We start from the raw sequence: 19,463 nt of genomic DNA on the forward strand, positions 1-19,463 counted from the left end.
CTTCAGATTGTTTTGTGACAATGAGCTCCATATGAAACTTTGTGTTTAAGAAACAATTCTTTTGATCATTTTTGATTTTTTTTTTTTTTTTTTTGCTTTTCTGTGTCACTTGAGTCTTCCATTCTTGTATTAAGAAGTTAGAAACTGGAACGGCTGACAATCATTTTTCTACCACTGGTTTTGTATATATTCCTCCTAAACTTTGTCCATTATTTTTGCTGTCTCTTCCTAAAGAAGAGAAAGATTTTTCGTTCCTGTCCTAAAATCTTTCTGTTTCTGCCTAGTGTTAGCAAGATGAAGATCAGATTTTTTTTCCATTTCTCTAGACTGGAGTTATATGGTTACAAAAGTTACGTTTTCTCTACCTACATGTTTGAGCAGCTGTGTTCAGCAAATGTTCCTACTGTTTTTTTCATAAGGGCTTTTTGTTCTATTCCTGCCTCTTTCCCCCCAGAAAATTCAGACTTCTTGACACCAAGTGCACTTGCATTTGTCACTACTGATTTTTTGCCTTCCCTTGTGCTACACATTTTCTCAGCTGTTAGTTCACTTAAAAATCTATCATCTCTTGATTTTTCCAAATAAGTTTGTTTTATCCTTAATGTTTTTTTTTTCTTCATTCTTCAGCTGCTTTTCATACCTTACTGCTACAGTATGACTCAGTAGTCATTGTGCTAACCTATTATTAATCTTTAACTTTTATTAACCTTTTCAGCCACTTAGTCCTACACTTTCTTTTCTTAGCTTGTTTTGTATAACAGCAAAACTTTACCTCTTTCTCACAACTTTCTGACTTCTTGAGTCTAACAGGGGCTCATCTTCTCTATAGAGCTCCTCAGTACCCAGGAAACGTGGCATATGCAGTCTCCTGGAATAACTAGAGAACTAACTTTAAGACACATTTGAGATGAAGAGATGGGGAATTACACAAAACCCAGCCTTACCTCTGTGGTAAGGACCATGGAGCACATTCTCTTTTAATTCATTTCCAATCACACATGAATTTCTTCTGGTGCTGGATAATTCTTGGATAATTCTTCAATACCATCCTTGATTCTATTTATTTATTTATTTATTTTTGTCAGTCTTTCTGCTACTGATCTTGTTTATTCTACGCACAGATAGGAAAATACCTCTTTAACACTCCTATCCTTCTAGTCTTATATCCAAGGTTACGTTAGTTTCTTTTTAGCTATACAGTCTTATTGATCCTCCACAGTCTCAGTTTTACAGTCTCCTAATCCAAAAGCATTAACTTTCCTTCTTGTACATAGATATATAATTTTATCATTGATGATACTATTTTTTTCCCCCAAAATAAAAGTGAGATCACTTTGTTTCCTCTGATCTCATAATTGTTTACCACACTGTCAATGTTTGCATTATCCATGAATTAATAATTAATTAATAATTATTTAAAAGGTTTACCTTGCAATCACTAATGAAAAGGCTTAATATTGTTAGGCTTAATTTCTGAGAACCTTGTAAGGTGATTTCCTTTGAAACAATGCTTTTGATATCTGTTAGTCACTGAAAATGGGTTTTACTGCTATTGTATAGCTCTGTACATTTTTAAAAGGAAAGCATCATGTCATACTAAATCAAACGCCTTTCAAAGATTGTTACAGCTGCTCCTTTAAGCTCATCAGTCATTTGGGGAGTGTTGGCCAGAGCGTGAAGCTGACAATGTTGGCAGGAATAGATAGAAACAGCACTGTACTTCTTATCAAAGTGATGAGGTTTTATAGAACTCTGGAAAAAACATATTTTTAATCTTTCCTCCCAACCTGCTATGACTATGCAAGACCCAGACTGAGAACTGAGTTGTTACAATCTTTTTTAGCAGCATAAAGTGAGACTCAGGCTCCATAAGGACTATGCAATCGCTGCCTATAGGGGGTGTCCTTTGTTTCTGGTCCCTGTCTGTTCAGATAGGGAACCAGAGTGAAGCACCCTGTTGCTTTTGTGTGGAACAGGCAGCTGTTTTTTTTTTTTTTTTTTTTCCTCCGTTAAAAAGCATAGCAGGACAGTGGTAGAAGACAGAGTACAACCTGGAGTCTTGTGTGTCATGGAATCAGGATTACTGGGAACCTGTATTTGATAACAGGAGCACGGAAATTTCCTTGAAATTAATATCAGGCAAAGGAAGTCATAAATTCTCCTAGTTAAGTATGTGGCTAATTCAGAAGGAAATGCAGAGTGTGGGAGGAAATGCAAAAAAAAAAAAAAAAAAAAAAGAAATGTGTTATCAGATAGATAGCCTGAAGACAAGACAGCATTAATGAATAACTACTGAAATTCCCATTCAGAATTCTTGAGGAAATTATTCCTTTTTTTTTTTTTTTAAAGAGTATTTAAAAAGTATAGACAGGGTAATGAAAGGCCTCTTCACAAAAGAGAGACCCTTTCCCAAAAGAACCAAATGGAATGGCATGGTGACATTAATAGAGAGAGAGAGAGAGAAGAAGAAGAAATGCAGCAAGATTTCTGGAACATTTTAAAGCCAGCTATTCCAAAAGATTACAAGTCACATCTAATTAATAACTTATGTAGATGGAGTTTTAAACAAGCTGTTGCTTTGAAGACATTCTTACCTCTATACTAAGTAGTTTAGTTAAATAAATGATCAAATTGAAGGCTTTGAAGTTATGAACATTAATCAAAATGTTTCAAATCAATGCTGGGTAAACTATTAATAACCAAAAAGTCATAGGAGCAAGCTATTTTTAACCAAAGGGAATTGTTAACATTCTTTATCATCAGAAATTAAAGCATCTAATTCTTGGTAAAATTATGCAAATCATGTTGTCTGCAAAGGTTGCTAGCTGTGCCAGGTTTTCTCCCATGGCTCCAAACTGGGAAAGCTGCATCATCCTTTTCCATTAAGAAATTAAAGGCTTAGACAAATGTGGTCTCCAGAGCATGTGCCCTGCTCCCTGATTTATACATAAACTTTCTGTGTGTTCACAAGAGCTGTAACCAGATGCTTTCCAGGGCATTGCAGGACTGAGCAGCTCAAGGGCAGCACTGGTGCTGATGAGAAGGGCAGGAGAGTGTATGGCAGCAGGGGTTTGTCATGATCTGAATCTGTCTCCAGGGCAGAGATGAGCTTATGAGGGCTGCTGCAGGCTTACCAGGTTGCCAGTCTGACAGGCCCGGGACTCACACAAAAGTGCCGAGACCCCAGGGAAACCACCATCATCCCCCCAGGAGTCCATCCCAAAACTATTCCCCTGTTATCAGGAGATGCTGTCACCAGTGTCACGCATCTCACTCAGTTTTGGTATACAACCCACATAATAAGGAAGTCACATTCACATCTGACTCCAAGAACATGCAAGTAATTTCTTGCCTGCACTGTCTAACGCATCAGAAAGCACAATGGCCCACAGTGTTTGCAAGATTGGATACCCAAAGACTACTGCTTTGCCTTTGAGTTTACAACTCAGTAATGAACAGCTTCACAGTGGACATGATATATTATATTGATAATAAAACAGCACAAGAATCATTAGTCTTTCCTACTTGAAATATCTGTCATAATCCTCAAGGCATATTTTTCAAAAAAAAAAAATGATCTGTGCTACTGAAAACCCAGTGATAGGTAATTTCAGGCTTTTATGTCAAAAGTATATGAAAGCTGAAACTGTTTTATCTTTTTTTTTTCCCCCTAATTTCACTTTTATGTTTGTGTGTGTTTTGTTCCTGTTGATATTTTGAGAGGTAAAGTGTTAAATAAAACACAAACATGGCAGCGTTCTCTTAAGTGGAGACAGGTAGAAATGCATCACAGACTAAAGAGGATTTATTTGAAGTACTGTAGGCCCAAAGCAATCATGGAAAACCCCACTGCAGAAGTTGTAAATAAAAAAAACAGAAAACATGACAGGATCAAAGCTGTGCAACGGTCTGCTAGATCCAGGAATTTTGGAAAATACAAAAGACAAATGGAAAATATTTTTATGGTGTATTTTATGGAAAGCAACATAATCAGAATGTAGATTTATTTTTGACAGTAGTAAGGTCTGCTGCACTTGTTCTAAAGTTAATAGTTTCCAGTTAATCCAGATACAGTAATTTAACTGTAAAACTGCATTACAGGGGTTTGAGCACTGTGCTTGTCATAAAAACATAAGATATTTTTAACTTTGAGCCATAAAAGGAAAGTGCAAATATAGAATGTCTGTGACTGAGCTCAGCCTGAACTGCACTGCCCTCCCAGTTCAGAGAGGCTGTGAGTCCTGGGCTGTGGCTGGAGCAAATGTCACTAGCTGCAGGAGAACTCAGGACAAACTTTAAACAAGACAGCTAAATTTGCCATGTTATTAAAGTCATTCTATATAGATCAAGGTTTTGAGGGGTTGACAGTGCACTGACATTACAGATATAAACTGAGAATTCAAAATGTAAAAAGCAGCAAGAATAAAGATAAACATTATCAGGCAAGAGATGGGTTGAATTAGACCTAATATAAAGATAATCACGTCTGCACATAAGTAATAGAGTATTTCATGAATTCCTTGGGAAAGTCTGAAAGCACCAGGTTATGTATGTCCTTGACAAACAGGATAGTGACAGAAGTACAAGTTCAGCTGAGAGAGTGACACTGCAGTAGAAAATAAACAGATCAGTAACTAGAAAGAAAAAAAGACATTGTTATTTTGATATCAGATCACAAGTTTTGGGAGTTCAGAAACATTGCTATTATCAGCACATAAAGTAAAGTTAAAAATAATGGAAGGCAAAGAGTTAAAGATAGGAGGTGATATATATGGGTACATAAGAAATACGAAATAATAAAATGTGTAGATGAGCCAGGACAAGAAGTATCTTGTATCGTGTAAAACATGGTCAGTTCTTTGTTTTATGGAAGAACCATTATATGAAAAGGGACAAAGGAAAGGGACAAAGATCCAAAACAATTCAGAAAGTGTTGGAAGATAACTGCTAGGTGGTAGGGAAACACAAAACAGCCCAAAGAGAAATGCAAGAAGTACCCAATTATCCTGCCAGTCATGTTTCTGGGAAAAATCCTAACGTACCAATGCAGAGGTCCAAGGAAGACCTGGATGGTCTAAGAGTCAAAGAGTGACTGGAGAAAATGTGTGAATAGTGCCATTACTGGTGAGAAAATGACTTGATTTAATTTTTGGTTATCTGCAGCCCCACTGGAATTACTTAAGTACAAAATAATAATTTATTTATGGAAAGAAATTTAGGTGCCATACATGGGGGTTCATAGATTTAGGCACCCTTAAAAGAACAATGAAGAAAGAATTGCAGATATATTTATGCATATCCAACACCTTCCTTGGAAAATGTTGTTATATTTGATAACCACGAAATCTGCCCAGCAAATATAACACTCCTGGGCCATTATTAAGGCTTGCAGAGATGAGGCCCTGATCTGAAAGGAAAGAATGAGTTAATGTCATAACAGGTATAGGTAACTTTGGAAAGAACCAGACTTACTGGTCTGGAGCTAAAAACTGTTTAATACTGTATAGAAATTTTCCTTTCAATAAACTGAAGCAATCTAGAAGCAATTCATTCACTAGTTTTTTTCTTCTTGTCATCCTAGAGGCGCATACACATGCTTTTGTAAAACTGTGTTATGGCTAGGGGGTCCATAAGCTATACTAAATGTGAAATAACGAAAAGGCATTAGTGTCACAATCCACTGTCAGCTTGTCTGCTCTAGTAAAAAAAGATAGGTGTACAGAGATTTGTGGAAACAGATCATTCTTTTTGGGAATGCATGTCTGTTTCCTGAAAGAATCTGGGAGTGACACTTGTGAAAAACATCCCTCTGCAAAAGGGTTGCTCAAGTCAAATATTTTTAGGAAACTGAGGAGTGAAATAAGCAGTTACTTAGGTACTGAGATATTGTGACAGTAAGCACAGGCTTCAGTTGTCTCTCAATGCCTCAAGATGGTTTATCTTGTTGCTCCCACTACACTAAAATAGTGGCTTACCTATGAGCATCTTGCAGTGCTATACCTTGATATTGCCGACCACACTGCACTCAGTGTTCTCAAAGTTATTACTTTTGGTTTTGAAGAAAACCAAAGCAAGGCATGAACACTTAAGAATGGTAAGAACAGATATGCTCTTAAGCAATTTAGACAAAAAAATACTGGTTTTATATTTGGTAAATAACCCAGGAAAGTGGCCACAGCACCAAGCCTCCTGGAGTATAAGAAGTGTTTACACAACAACACTCTTAGACACATGGTTTAATTTTTAGGTAGTCCTGTGTGGAGCCAGGAGTCAGACCCAATGATCCTTGTGGGTGCTCTCCAACTCTAAACATTCTATGATCCATAATACTATAATTCTAATATTGCATATGGGGAAAGGGAGACAAGTCCAAGATGGGCCTTTATCTAAGGTTAAATAATAAACCAGTGACAGGATGAGGGGGAATGGGCTAAAGTTGTGCCAGTGGAGCTTTAGGTTGGATATTAGGAAGAGCTTCTTTACTGAAAGGGTTGTTAGGCATTGGAATGGGCTGCCCAGGGAAGTGGTTGAGTCACCATCCCTGGAGGTCTTTAAAAGACGTTCAGATTTAGAGCTTAGTGATATGGTTTAGTGGAGGACTTGTTAGTGTTAGGTCAGAGGTTGGATTCGGTGATCTTGGAGGTCTCTTCCAACCTAGATGATTCTGTGATTCTGTGAAAGGCCGGTATGATGCCCTCCCTTGCTTTGACCATCTCAGAAAAGCTTTTACCTACCTCAGGAGCTTCCCTTGTTGTCCAGATTTAAAAGAAGGGTTTCACATGTAGTTGTAAACCTCCAAATCTACAAACACTTTTACCTACGTTTTTCAATAATGCGTATCTGAAAAAAGAGCTGTCACTACACGAAACAATCAGCACTGGAACAGCTGTGGTCTTAAATGTTGCTCAACAGAAAGTAAGGATTTAAAAGACATTTGTTCAGTAGTTCCTCCTGACATATTAAAGCAGTGTACATACATCTTTGTGAAATTCCATTACAGCTTTGAGGACACATGCTAATATTTATTATAGCTATTAGGATTCATAGTTTTGAGAAATGCGAGAATCAAGCTATTGATCTGTGGTACTAAAATAACCAAGTTACTAGAAGAGTTACCTGTTGTTTTTCTTCTGATGATAGAAGTCCAATAAGAGTGGAAAATACTTAATCCCTAGTTGTCATGATGTTTAGCTAATTATTATGTTATTAAATAGTGACTCAGCCAGAAGGGCTCATTTGTTTCTTCCTTCTCAAAGGACTGGAGATGTTATGCATTGAGAAAATGAAAGCTGAAACTTTCTTCTCAGCACCCTGCTCTTTGTCACTAACATTTCCCAACACGGGGGAGAGATTTATTTCCTTCAAGGAAGGAAGGAACACTTAAGATGTGAATGAATACAAGAAAAGCAGGAAACCAACCACAGCTGTCAATACACAATTTATAGAGCTGTAACACTGCTGTGGTAATATCAAACAGAGACACAATAACCTGTAAAAATGATTCCTGCAGACCTGAGCTCGGAAATGAAGCAGTTAGCTATGTTAGTACCCAGCATTTGTTCTGAAGGCCTGGTGTTTGAGGAACAAAGCCTCTTTCCTTCCCAGGCTGCTTCCTGCGATGCTGATTCCTACACTCCAGAATAGGTACAAATAAACCGCCAGTAGCTTGAGTGCGTAATGGCCTTGGTCCTTTCTGCCCTTGCCTATTCCCAAAATAAACAAACAGATAAATAATAATTTACCAACAGTTTCTCTGCAGCTGTAGGGGAATGTTTCATATTTTGTTGGAATAATTAACATTTTTGTTTTTGTTGTTGTTGTTGTTATTTTCTACCACCATACTCTCCTTTCCTGCTCTGTATTTGCAATTCTTCAGTCCAGGTCCCAGGCTCATGGTGCTGGGAGTTGAGTGGCAGATTGGCTGTGGAAGATGGCAGAGCAAGAAGAAGGTAGGGTGCAGGTCTTTCGCACTTACACCACAGTACTGGTAGGAGAATTGATAGCTATGTCAGATTTGCTACTGTAGCTACCAATGCAGTAAAAAGCCATTTAGTTTTAACTGGGGACCGAGTCTGGCTCAGCAAAAGAGCCAAACTAATTTTGTTTTAATTATTTATTGTGTTCCAGTTCTCATCACTGTTTCTTTTTTAATTGTATTTTTAATTAACTGCATTGATTGTAATGGACTGTATACTTCCATCACGTAACTTTGCTGACTAGTTTAGTGTTCATTTTATGTTTACTACAACATCCAAACAAGAACCAAGAGGAAACCTCAAAATACCGAAAAGTGGAGAAGGTAGGTATATACAGGGCAAATTAACAGCCTTTTCAGTGTTTTACTGCTAAATATAGGCATTCATAAAGACAATTTTAGCAGTTTTGTTACCAATTTGTTCTTCCATTTAAATTCCCAATAAAGAGTGAGTAACCCTGTCTTTGTACTGTTTTCAGTACGGCAATTCTCTTTTCTCCTTGTGATAACCTCTCATATACTGGGATGTATTTTATCTTTTGTTGCTGTTCATGAATTGACTCTGCTGTGGTGGCAGGAGTGTCCCCATGTACCCTGTTTGCCTGCCTGGTTGCTGTCTGCAGGCACTGCAGGCCTTGGGGCGTGCTGGGGATGGCGGCAGCTCTGACAGGCTCTTGGGGCAGGCCCTGCCAGCCAGGACATGTCCCACCACCCCACTTTTGAGCAGGGCAGTTGGGGGGAACCAGGGCAGCCCCGGCATTAGGCACCTCCTGGGGGGCAGGGCCAGGCTGGGACATGGGCCTGCTGGTGGGCCTGCCTCAGCAGGGCCCACTGCTGGGCAGGTGGGCAGGGCCTAGCAGTGAGGAGCTGAAGACTGGCCCTTCTGCAGCCATACTGGGGCAACAGCTGGTGGCCCTGAGGCCTGGCATGTGCTCCTGTGCTGTGGGCAGAGACACAGGCCTCCAGGCATGCAGGACCATTATGGCCTACTGGTGCCCTCCAGTCCCAGGCAGTGTTCACCATTTCTTCCTTCACAGCACAGACCCCACTGGCCGCTGGTGTTTTTTTACCTGCTGCTGGCTTAAAGGCCATCCCACTTTTCTTGTTGCAAGACTATGATTCAGCTCTGAGTCTCCAGAAATAGGTTGTGTCTAGTACTTTCTGTGAGCTCACAGCAAAGAGCTCGGCGAAGCAAGTAGTGTGAAGGTTTGGCTGACTCCTGTAGAAATAAGTGGTTGCAAACTAGTTTTTGAGTCCTCAACAGCTGCTCATTTTAACCATATTGACGCAGCAAGGCTTTGTTACTACAGTTAACTAGGGAATAGCAGTTCTTTGGGGCAAATGTCTTTATTTCTGATATAAAAATGTTGCTGTGTGAAGAAGGCATTTCAACATGTTGCTAAATGAACAATAAAATTTATTGCTCTTTTTTTTTTTTTAATGCTCTCATTATCTGAGCAGAAGGCAGAGACTGCCATACCACTGTTCATTCTTAGCCATCTTAACATCAGATATTAACACAGGCAGCTCACAAGCTCTGTTGATGCAGATGTGAATTTGAATTACTCTTGTTTATCCTTGCAGACGTATTTACTGTCAGAAACTGGGAGCTATTGGCCAACAGTTTCTGAACAGAAGGCTATGCTGGCTACCATCTACAAGCTAGCAGTAGGTATTCCAGCTCATGTGAATGTTTTCAACATTAAGCTCCCAACAAGTTCTAAAAGGAACAACCTTTTACTATTGGAAAAGGAAACAGATTTGTTTTTAGATAAAACGGTGATTTGAGAAATGGGGTCAAACTGAGATATAGATGAACTGACAAAAATCTTTTTCCGGTCTAGGAACTGAATGCCTTTACTAAAATACAGAAAAAAACAAAACAAAACAAAACAAAACACCAAACCAAACCAAAAAAAAACTTGAAGGTTTTTCCACCAAGGGTGATCTTCAGAAATGGGAAACCTTCCTTTAAACTCAGTAAGTGCCTACTTATTGTTGGGAGTCAGCATTTTGGAAATTTCACAAGCATCCTCTCAAGATCATTACACAGGGACATAAGTTCACTGCTGTAGTTTCTAAATCAGACAAATGAGGAGGATTGTATGCTTTAGTTATTATCTGTAGATAGCAGTGCTATCTGAAAGCAAATGCATTTGCTTGCTAATATTGGTCCCACTGAGACCCTGCTCATGACTGAATATTATGAACTACCCTCTCAATAAGGTTTTCCGTCCAGTTTTGTATATACCTTTAAATATTTTTCCCTGTGTTTTCCTGGATTGCTTATGAGAATATCAAGGGAGACTTTTAAAGCCAAAATTTATGGCATCTGCTGCTTCTTTCTATTGACAAGATGTGTTTTTCTGTCATCTAAAACTCCTGGAACTGACGAGTTTCATTTGAGAAGGTCAAACTAAAATCCCTTTGCAAAGAGGAAGTCGTTGAAACAAATGTTTTAGCTAGTCTGTGAAAATGCCATTTTTGTCGAACTTTATGAAAAGATGCATATTTTACAAATAGAAAACAACTTCCTAAATGTGATCTTTTTCCTTACCAGGCTTGAGGTCAATGTCCACAGTTTCTGATATTCTGAGACATGAATGCATGGTGCTGGGGCAGGTAGACTTCATTTCACTGAGGCCCACAGCTAATATCAAACAATTCACCCTCCAACTCATAAAAGATTCTGCTCTTGAAATTTGTTGGTCTCATTGTGTGTCAAAAGTTTTAACATTACATTTTCTGATGTACAGAATGATGTTACAGTTTCTGCTAAAACTCACAGAACACCAAGACCTACAGAGAAACCAGAGTATTTCAATTGCAGTTTTGGCAGAGATTAATGTAATACTGATTTTCTCTATTATGTCCCCCAAAAGCATGTTGTGCTAGTTTCATACTAAGAAGTGAATTTTTATTTTACTCAGGTTGTCACGTATAGCATGGTGGGGAAGGAAGCAAGATTATATCTGTGTTTCTGTTAACTGCATGCAGTACATTAGTGGGCAGAATTTTAATAGATCTGAAAACAGTAGAAAGAATGGAGCAAAAATATCAATTATGAGTAAAAAATACATAAGAGCAACCTCTGGCTCTGGGCATTGCCTTGCACTTGAATCTTCTCTTGGCAGTATTCAGAGATTTTCACTATGTTGACCAGACAAAATGGTTGTTAATTATTGCACGCGTCTATGGGAGAGAGCTACAGCATGCTGAGGCCTTCTGCTTTTGTGTTGTACCAAAGCCACGCTATAGCAGGGCAAAAAATCAATTCATAAACATGACAAACACTGGCTGCTCTTTGAAGGATGAAAAGAAAAATGATTTGAAACACCTTTAAAACCTGTTGTCATAAATTACACAGAAAGGTTTTTAGACCAAACCTGGGCTAGAGAAGAAAGATCTATTGTTGTCTTCTACCTCTTACTATTTTGCCTTCCCTTGTCTGGCTCTGCAGTTTTCTGGCATCTCTGCTAACGGTAACTGTTATAAGCCTGTTGTAGCTTCCATTACTCTGAAAGAACCATTTCTTTCTAAAGGCACCCAAAGATAGAGTGTGCAATTGAGAAGTGATTTTCAAACTCAAAGGAAGGAGGAAAGTCATGTTAACAAAAATTGCTGGAAAAGGAACACTAAACATTTTTGATTGCCAATGTTGCTTTCCTGTGGCTGGTGCCAAGAGATATCGAAATCAATGCGAAGTGCATGCTGTCAGCATTTTTCTCTGGCTCAGTAGCCACCCTACTGAAAGCTAATAGTGCATTTGGGTGGCAAATGATTTTGTGTTCTGGATGGAGCCCTGAATCCTGTGCTGAAATTCAGCATTGTAGTAATCCCTGTTCCGTTATCCAAACATTTCCCTCCTGTGTCACTCGCTACTTGCCTTCTCGTCTAAAAATAGGTGGTGGTGGTGATGGGAAAACCAAGTACAAACCCTAACTTCAAAAACTGCAGGTTTTTTAGTGAGATACTTAATTCCATTGAAATCACATTCTTTTTATTGTCAAGCAGTTCAGACTTTTTATTTTATCCTGTCTTGAATAAATAGCTTACTCTGTTGAGTACTGGCTTATAGATGTCTTTGCTCTGTAAAGAAGATTTTGATCTAATTTGTATTTGATGAGCTGAGAAGCTGTAAATGACCATATGCGTCATCTTGGGAACATTATAGCTTTATGCACTGTGTTCGACTAGACGAAGGATCCATTAGTGACCCAACGGAGGTGTTTTAGAGCAGGAAAGGAGAACTCTCTAAACACCATCTGCTCATACTGTTGCTTGTAAAATTATGTCACATCTGCTGCTCTAAAAACATTATGCTGATCTCTCCTACAGTACAAGGCTGCTGCACTCCTCTTAGCAATGGAAAGGAGTCAATGCTACATTATTGGGACAAGAGGTGTTAACTATAGATGAAACCACACATGGCCTTCTTGGCTTCCAATATCTTGTGAGTGTGCCATAAATGTCACAAACAAAATGAAGGAGAGGATACAGCGCTCTATATTTAACTGATGAAGTTGGGTAAATACTTAGACTGTAAGTCTTTGCTGAGCTCCATCTTGCCCCTGCTTGGCTGCTGCTGGTTCAACTAATACTATTACACGCTTCAAACCTAAAATAGCCAAGTCCTCTCAGAGGTTGAGGAGATATTTAAGATAGCTTGATCAATGGAAGAGGAAATTGTCTTTGATGGACTGTGTGTCAGAAAGCATTGCTATTTGTTTTGCTCATGAGATCTTGTAGCTGAGTATTTGGCTGCCTATCTCTCATGAGGTGTTGTAAAGCTGCTTTACCAACCATGGAAGCTTTACTGACCCTGGAAGCTCCAAGACTACACATCTGCATACATTTGCAATGCTACTCCTTACAACTGCAGCCAGTGTAACAATTTCACAGTAGTTGTGTAAAGAATTAGAAAAAACAGTCAGTGTTGGTATCAGAAGGAGATGCCAACACTGATAATGATGCATTAGGAGTCCTTGGAAGAACTGAGCAAATGCTGCCCCAATTGACTAAAGTTGTCATTTAACTCAAGTTCAATTATTTTGACCTGTGATTATTGTACAGTGTTACCAAACATATAGGATCTGTAGACAGAGAAAAAACAATAGCATGAAGTTGTTATGGTTTATTTAGCTAGCAGCTAAGTGGCTATGTTTGCTTTGTATGATAATGAGTTTAAAGCAAAGAAATGCGAAAACTGACTGATGTGTCTAAATGGTGAAAAGCAGTCACCAGTGTCTTCTCTCAGTCAAGTATATGGTAAAGGAATTAAGCCTTGTATTTTAGTATCTATTTTGACAAAACGTTTTGAGCCTATTGGAAGCCTGAGGGTCATCTCCTATATGCAAGGCAGAAGGGAGCAAACTTCTAATCATGTGAGCGTCATGTGAGCTAGCATGACAAGAGGGAGGCCAGGATGCCAGCAAAGGTGGTCATGTGGCATTTTCTATTGCCATATAAGACTCATATGAGGCCTTAATGAGATGATCTGCCATGTGTATGTCATGTGCTGAAGAACTGAAGTATCTGACGTAGTTCTCTCAGGGTTTTCTTCCTCTGGAACCTTGAGTTACCAGAGCTGTGGATCAGTGATATATTATTTCTGCTGTTGAGGGTGGTTCTTTATTGTCCTTCCTGTCTACAAAAAGCTCTACAAAAGCAGGAACAGACTAGAAAATAGAACACAGGAAGGCTTTTCAGGCCATTTTTATGCTACTGGCTTGATTGCTGACCTGGACAAATCAATCTCTCTGCACTTATGGTGCCACCTCTTACTATTTTTCTGTTAGCAGATTGTGTGCATCAGTCAGTGAAATGATAGACAATTTCCTTTATGAAGTATTTGAACCCAGATCTTACTTGTAAACATAAATGGACTGTAAATGGAAATGAAAGACTTTGCAGTCTTCCAAGAACAAAGCAATTGCCTTTTTTACAACACAACAGCAGGGTGGAAGGACTGAAAGAGGACTGAAAGTTTTCATAGAATCATAAAATCGTAGCATGGTTTGGGTTGGAATGGACCTTAAAGATCATCTAGTTCCAACCCCCCTGCTGTGGGCAGGGGTGCCTTCCACTAGATCAAAGCCCTATCCAACCTGGCCTTGAACCTGGCCATCCCCTAGAGATGGGGCATTCACAGCTTCTCTGGGCACCCTGTTCCAGTGCCTCACCACTTTCATAGTGGATAATTTATTCCTTATATCTAATCTAAACCTGACCTTTTTTAGTTTAAAACCATCACTCCTTGTTCTGTCACTACGCTCTCTGATAAAAGTCTCCCCCGATCCTTCCTGTAGGCCCTCTTTAAGTATTGAAAGGTTGCAATAAGGTGTCCCCGGAGCTTTCTCTTCTCTAGGCTAAATAACTCCAACTTTCTCAGCCTTTTTTCATTGGGGAATTGCTCCAGCCCTCTGATCATCTTTGTGGCCCTTCTCTGGACCCACTCTAATAGGTCTATGTGTTTTTTATGCTTTGGGTCCCAAAGTTGAATGCAGTACTCCAGATGGGGTCTCACCAGAGCAGAGTAGAGGGGGAAGGATAACAAGCTCTTTCTTGTATAAATAATCTTTGACCTAGAGCAACAAGGATAACTATCTTGTCTGCTCTTTCAGTGAGATTCTGTTAGAAATGAAATGCCCTAGGAACTGAATATCTTTAGAAAATGGAGATTAGTTACATGTTCTACTGTATTGACATTCCACTACAGCTTTTGCAGGACAGTCTTACTCTACCTCAAGTTCCTTCTTGCCTGGGAAGTTCTGGGGAAGGTATCATTTTTATAGGTGACCTCTGAATTTGCAGAGAGCCATTTCCATGCTAAGATGTTCTTCTTGCAGTGGAACCCATGAGAGGAATGAAAACGAGTGTTATTCTAGCTTGTGCTTCACTCATCTACATTTTGTAAGGATGCAAGCCTTTTTAACAGGCATTTTTCCCCTTCCATCTCAAGGGCTATAGAAAACAAATACTTTAGGGTGTACATTGACTGAAATTAGAGCAAGAATGAATACTTTGCTTTCAGGTAGATTTGCTAAGGCTACAGGAGGGAATTGAATTACTTTTATGGATCCAACGTTTGGCCCGTTAGACTAAATCACAAAGGAGGTGGCTCTGTCATCAATGACTCTCCAGGTGCCTGGTGCTGGCAGGTGTCTAGCATTAACCTGAGTTGGATGATGAGACTAGTGCAATTCAGTTGAGAGATGGAGGACAGATGCAGATGTGAGACCAGCAGGGACATAGTTAGCTCAGTAGCTGCAGTATATCAAATACAGTAGAAACCCTGAAGCTGATGCCAAACCAAGTTGAGAAGCCCACATAATGTGTTGCCACACAGAAGCATCACTTTGGGTTCAAAAAAAGTCTGTGTTCATACAATGATGCTACCTAGGTAATAATAATAAGCCTTTGTTTGCCCTACTTTCTAGGGTGCAGTTTTGTATGGATGCAGCAAGATTATTCTCAGACATGACTGCAAACATAGTTTGTTCCTATGGAGCAGGGCCATGTTTCTGTTTTCCTGCCTGGTTTTCTCTGAAACATACCCTCGATCAGAGGAAAATGCATATTGTTTGGCCCCTCTGACATTTCTCTCTATGTTGATCTGTCCTTTGACAGACTGCAACAAGCATTTCTTCCCAGTACTGAGAAACACTTTTCATTGTGTACAATGCTTTTTGCCCTTTTCCTGCATTTTTCAGCCTATTGAACTGGTCATTTCACTTCAGCCTGGAAGTATGACAGAATCTTGAGTTGTGCACACTCACCATTGTGCATTGTTGTGGGTTCGGAAGCTTGTATTCATCTGGTTACATTATTTTGCTTTTCTGCTAATTTATGCAATAACTCCAAATTTAGATCAATACATAGAAATAAGAAATAATTTCATCATGCTGGCCAGGTGGGAAAAATATTTAGACTATAGCAATGCCACGTTCATTGTATTTGGTAATTGCTTTCTACTATCAGAACCCCACTTAACTGAAGAGAGTACCTTTTTGATACTGTTAGCTGTCTGGAAGTTCCTCTGCATAGATCTACAGTGAAGATGTTTTCTTGATGAGAATTCATTTCAGTTGCAGTTGTTTGCAAAATGATAAATACTTGCTGCAGAAACGTTCCTGAACATTTTCAAGAGTTCTCAAAAGTCTGAAAGCTGAAAATCACTGTAATAGGTCTGGATGCAATATAGATCTATCAAATGTAGTGCACGCACAGTTATGGACACCTCAGTTGTCCAGAAAACATAACAGGTGGCAGTGTCAGAGCATTTTTCTTCTAAGTCACCTTTTCATTTTTATTAGTTTCAACTTTCTTAACCTCAAACTTTCAAGCAAGGTCTTTCATGCTCTTCAGGACTTGTGTTGTTACACTTCTGCTATCCTCTTTTTATATCTAAGTCAATATAACCTAATCTATTTCTTTCTCTCAAAGATTATCTTCTACATATGAATAATAACTTGGCAACTAACACATGAAAAAAATTTAGTCAATGTTTTATATATGTATTCAAATGAACATTATATAACCAAGTACCTTTTAAATATCTTTACAATAATGGCACTCAAGACTGTCTGTACACTTATCCTTTTTCTTTATACTAGGCATGCTTCAGGTGAGGACTTGCACTAAATAAATTGCATTGAAGTCAAAGTTTTTGCATGTGGGAGACATGATATTTCAGATGTGGCTGAACACGTTCTGTTTCATTACCTCCCCTTCCCCCTTCCTTTTTTCATGTTGAGCTCTGCAATCTGAGGCATTGTTGAAATAAGGTTTGGTAACTAGTGTTTTTAATTCAAATGACTAGATTTAGAGCAGTCTGATGCTTAAACTGGAGCAGAGTGATGCCTACATTACTCGACTGGAATTATTTGGGACTATTTAGTCAGCGCTTGTTCGGTTAGACATTTCCATTTATACAGTATGAGCAAGCCCACTGGAAAAGGTCCTTTGACAGATGGCTAATTGAAATGTGAAAAAGCGTATCCTGCCATAGGCTCAGGTTGTAGCCTCCTGACCCCTTTGCAGAACAGACCCCATTGAGGAGTGGAGATGCAACACAGTGTGCAAATTCTCTCTGTGTTACATTACCTTTCACCTCTTCTTCCTTTGACCATTGTTGATAAATGATAATTAAAATATCCATGGACATCCTGTAAAAACCTAAGCTTGGGTTGCTGAAAATTGCATGAAATTCTTAAGACTGGGATGTTCTCCCACTTTCTATAAGCCTATGTGAAAACAGACACCTTTTTGTTTCTTTGTTTTTAAATTTGATTAGACTTTTTAAAGAATAATGAAGATGTAGAAGCTCCCATTTTAGGAACATATATGTGCAAATGTATACTTTTAAATAACAGTACCTGGACCTTTATTGTTCTAGCTGTTCTAGCAGGATTACAACTGTTGTTCTAGAGGCACAATAACATATCAGTTCAAGGTTTGGCAGCTCAGGAATTCTGACAGTGCCATACAAGCAAAGAACAGCAATCTCCCTTCACCCCCTTTCATAGATGTAAACATCCCTTCCTCAACCAAACAATCTCGTAAGAATAAATAAATAAATAAATAAATATTTTTTGCCAGATCATAGAAGAAAGCTTCAGTCTGTCTTTACTTTCTTTTTCAGTTTAAGATTTATTTATTTATTTTCAGAAAAACAAAACAAAACAAAAACAAAAACAACAACAACAGAAAAAAACAGGAAAGAAGTTATCAGATGACATGTATTAACTCCAGAGCCAGAGACCTTATTAACAATTTCAGGATGTCAGAGCTCTCACTGGTATTTAAATATGCTAACTGAACATGCCTGTTGAGTGCAGAGATACCTGAGCAAGTTCAAACCTGCTGACCTTCACTGCCTTAGTGGTCTGTCACAGGACCCTCTGCAAGCTAAACTGTTTTACTGTGAGGGGTGCCCTGACTGCTTAGCTAGAGCTGACCTGGTTATGGAGTTTCTGCAGTGCAGAAATAACTTTCTTGCTTGATCCCATGAAGTCTTCCTTTAAGACACCAAATGAAAAGGACTGGAAAGGACTAGGGAAGGGTATCTCCTGTCTTTCCTTTTCCTCATATGCCCTACAGTTGATTTCTTCAGCTACTTAAAAATCCTCCTTTTTTTTTTTTTTTTTTTTTTTAACCATCCTGCAGAATAGTTTGTGTAAAAAGTAATTGCCCACCCAGGCAGACAGCAGCACTTCTCAAATAGTCACATTAATGCGCAAGTACTTGTCACATACGACCCAAAGAAGTGATTTGAGAGAGAGCTCACCATGCTTGTGCTTCTAGGCAGAGATGCGGATTTTGTGGCTGGCATTTCTTTGCTTTGAGAAATCATAATTTCAACAGGCAAGCCAGATCTTGTTCTGCATGAGGCACCAAGCGACCCGAGAGAAGGACCTGCATCCAGGGACAAGGACTTCTCTAATTTGCGTGTTCGTGCTCCGGCCACAATGTCGTCACTTTTCAGACTGTCTAAATCTATTTCTTGATTGCTTTTCCCAACTAAAATGTTCTCTTTCCAGCTTTCAGGAGACTTTCTCTTAATACGTAAATCATCTAGGCTTCTCACACCGGATGGAAAGGTATTTTTCAGTTTAGCAGCTCGGTATGACCTCAGGCTCATGGGATCAAGCACTCTGAAAGTAACTTCATTAATAAATTGAGAGAATTTGAGTTTAGCTTCAATTTTTTCTTCCACGACAGACAGTGAACTTGATGATCCTTGACTCACCAAGCTCAAGTCAGATGCAGAGGAACTGCTTTTCTTGTGTGTTGTCTTCTGCCTCTGGAGCTTTCGGCTGGCGTTTCCCCCTTCTGCTGGATATAGAGAAGAGTGTTCCAGTCCATGGGTTTTTTCACCCCCTTTCTGACAATGCTTTGGTCGATGGGGTCGATAGCCTTCATCCTTATTTTTGCTTTTAACAAAGCTTTTAGCTTCTGACCTTGTACTGCCGTGTAACTCAAAGCTATCCTCGCTGGAGCTGCAGCGTTTTGAGTAACTGTTCATTGTCAAATCTCCAGAGACTTGCCTCTCCACATTAGTTCCTGCTTCTGGCACACATGTAGAGGTGGATGCACAGCATGCCCTTTCTTCAGTCACCCTGCCAGCCCCCTCTTGTTTGACTGGTCTTCCAAGCACAGCAGCCTCTGGCTTAACAGGGGAAATGGAGCCCTTAGACAGTGACTCCATTTTTGTGTTGGTGTGTCAGCTAGTGTCAATGATAGTGACATTCCTATAAATCTTTCTCTACCTTGTAAGGCAACAGGCATGTCTTTGAAAGGCGTAGTAGTGCAGCCACCACATTTTATCTCATATGCATCCCAAATTATGCATATGTTTCATAATTAGATCAATAGTGCATTCTTATCATTTTAATTAGCCATACTAATCAAGAGAATCTATAGGACATGCAGATTTTCCAGGGTATTGAATGCTTAGTGGATGAGCATGGGCTTTCATTGATCGAAA

At 39.2% G+C, this 19,463-nt stretch overlaps 2 protein-coding genes across 6 annotated transcripts in view; one reads left to right on the plus strand and one right to left on the minus strand.

Annotated features, from left to right (window-relative positions):
- The window catches only part of BEGAIN (brain enriched guanylate kinase associated), a 161,298-nt gene that overhangs the window by 131,825 nt on the left and 10,010 nt on the right, over positions 1–19,463 (minus strand). Inside the window, exon 1 of one of the 4 annotated variants that reach the window (XM_083840130.1) lies at positions 18,264–19,067. The exons of the other annotated variants lie outside the window; for them this stretch is intronic. Within the exon in view, the coding sequence (XP_083696256.1) occupies positions 18,264–19,001 (738 nt within the window). The 5' untranslated portion in view covers positions 19,002–19,067. Of the gene's footprint in view, positions 1–18,263; positions 19,068–19,463 lie in introns of those variants that run through there. 4 annotated transcript variants of the gene reach the window in all.
- The window catches only part of LOC310901092 (uncharacterized protein), a 275,956-nt gene that overhangs the window by 116,667 nt on the left and 139,826 nt on the right, over positions 1–19,463 (plus strand). For both annotated transcript variants that reach the window (XR_014585594.1, XM_083840151.1), the window contains exon 3: positions 7,877–7,949. Coding sequence is in view for 1 of the 2 variants with exons in the window: in XM_083840151.1 (XP_083696277.1) it covers positions 7,877–7,949 (73 nt within the window). In the remaining variant the exon portion in view is untranslated. The remainder of the gene's footprint in view (positions 1–7,876; positions 7,950–19,463) is intronic.

This window comes from Anser anser (genome assembly GCF_964211835.1).
Source record: "Anser anser genome assembly, chromosome: 5".
NCBI classification, from domain to species: domain Eukaryota; kingdom Metazoa; phylum Chordata; class Aves; order Anseriformes; family Anatidae; genus Anser; species Anser anser.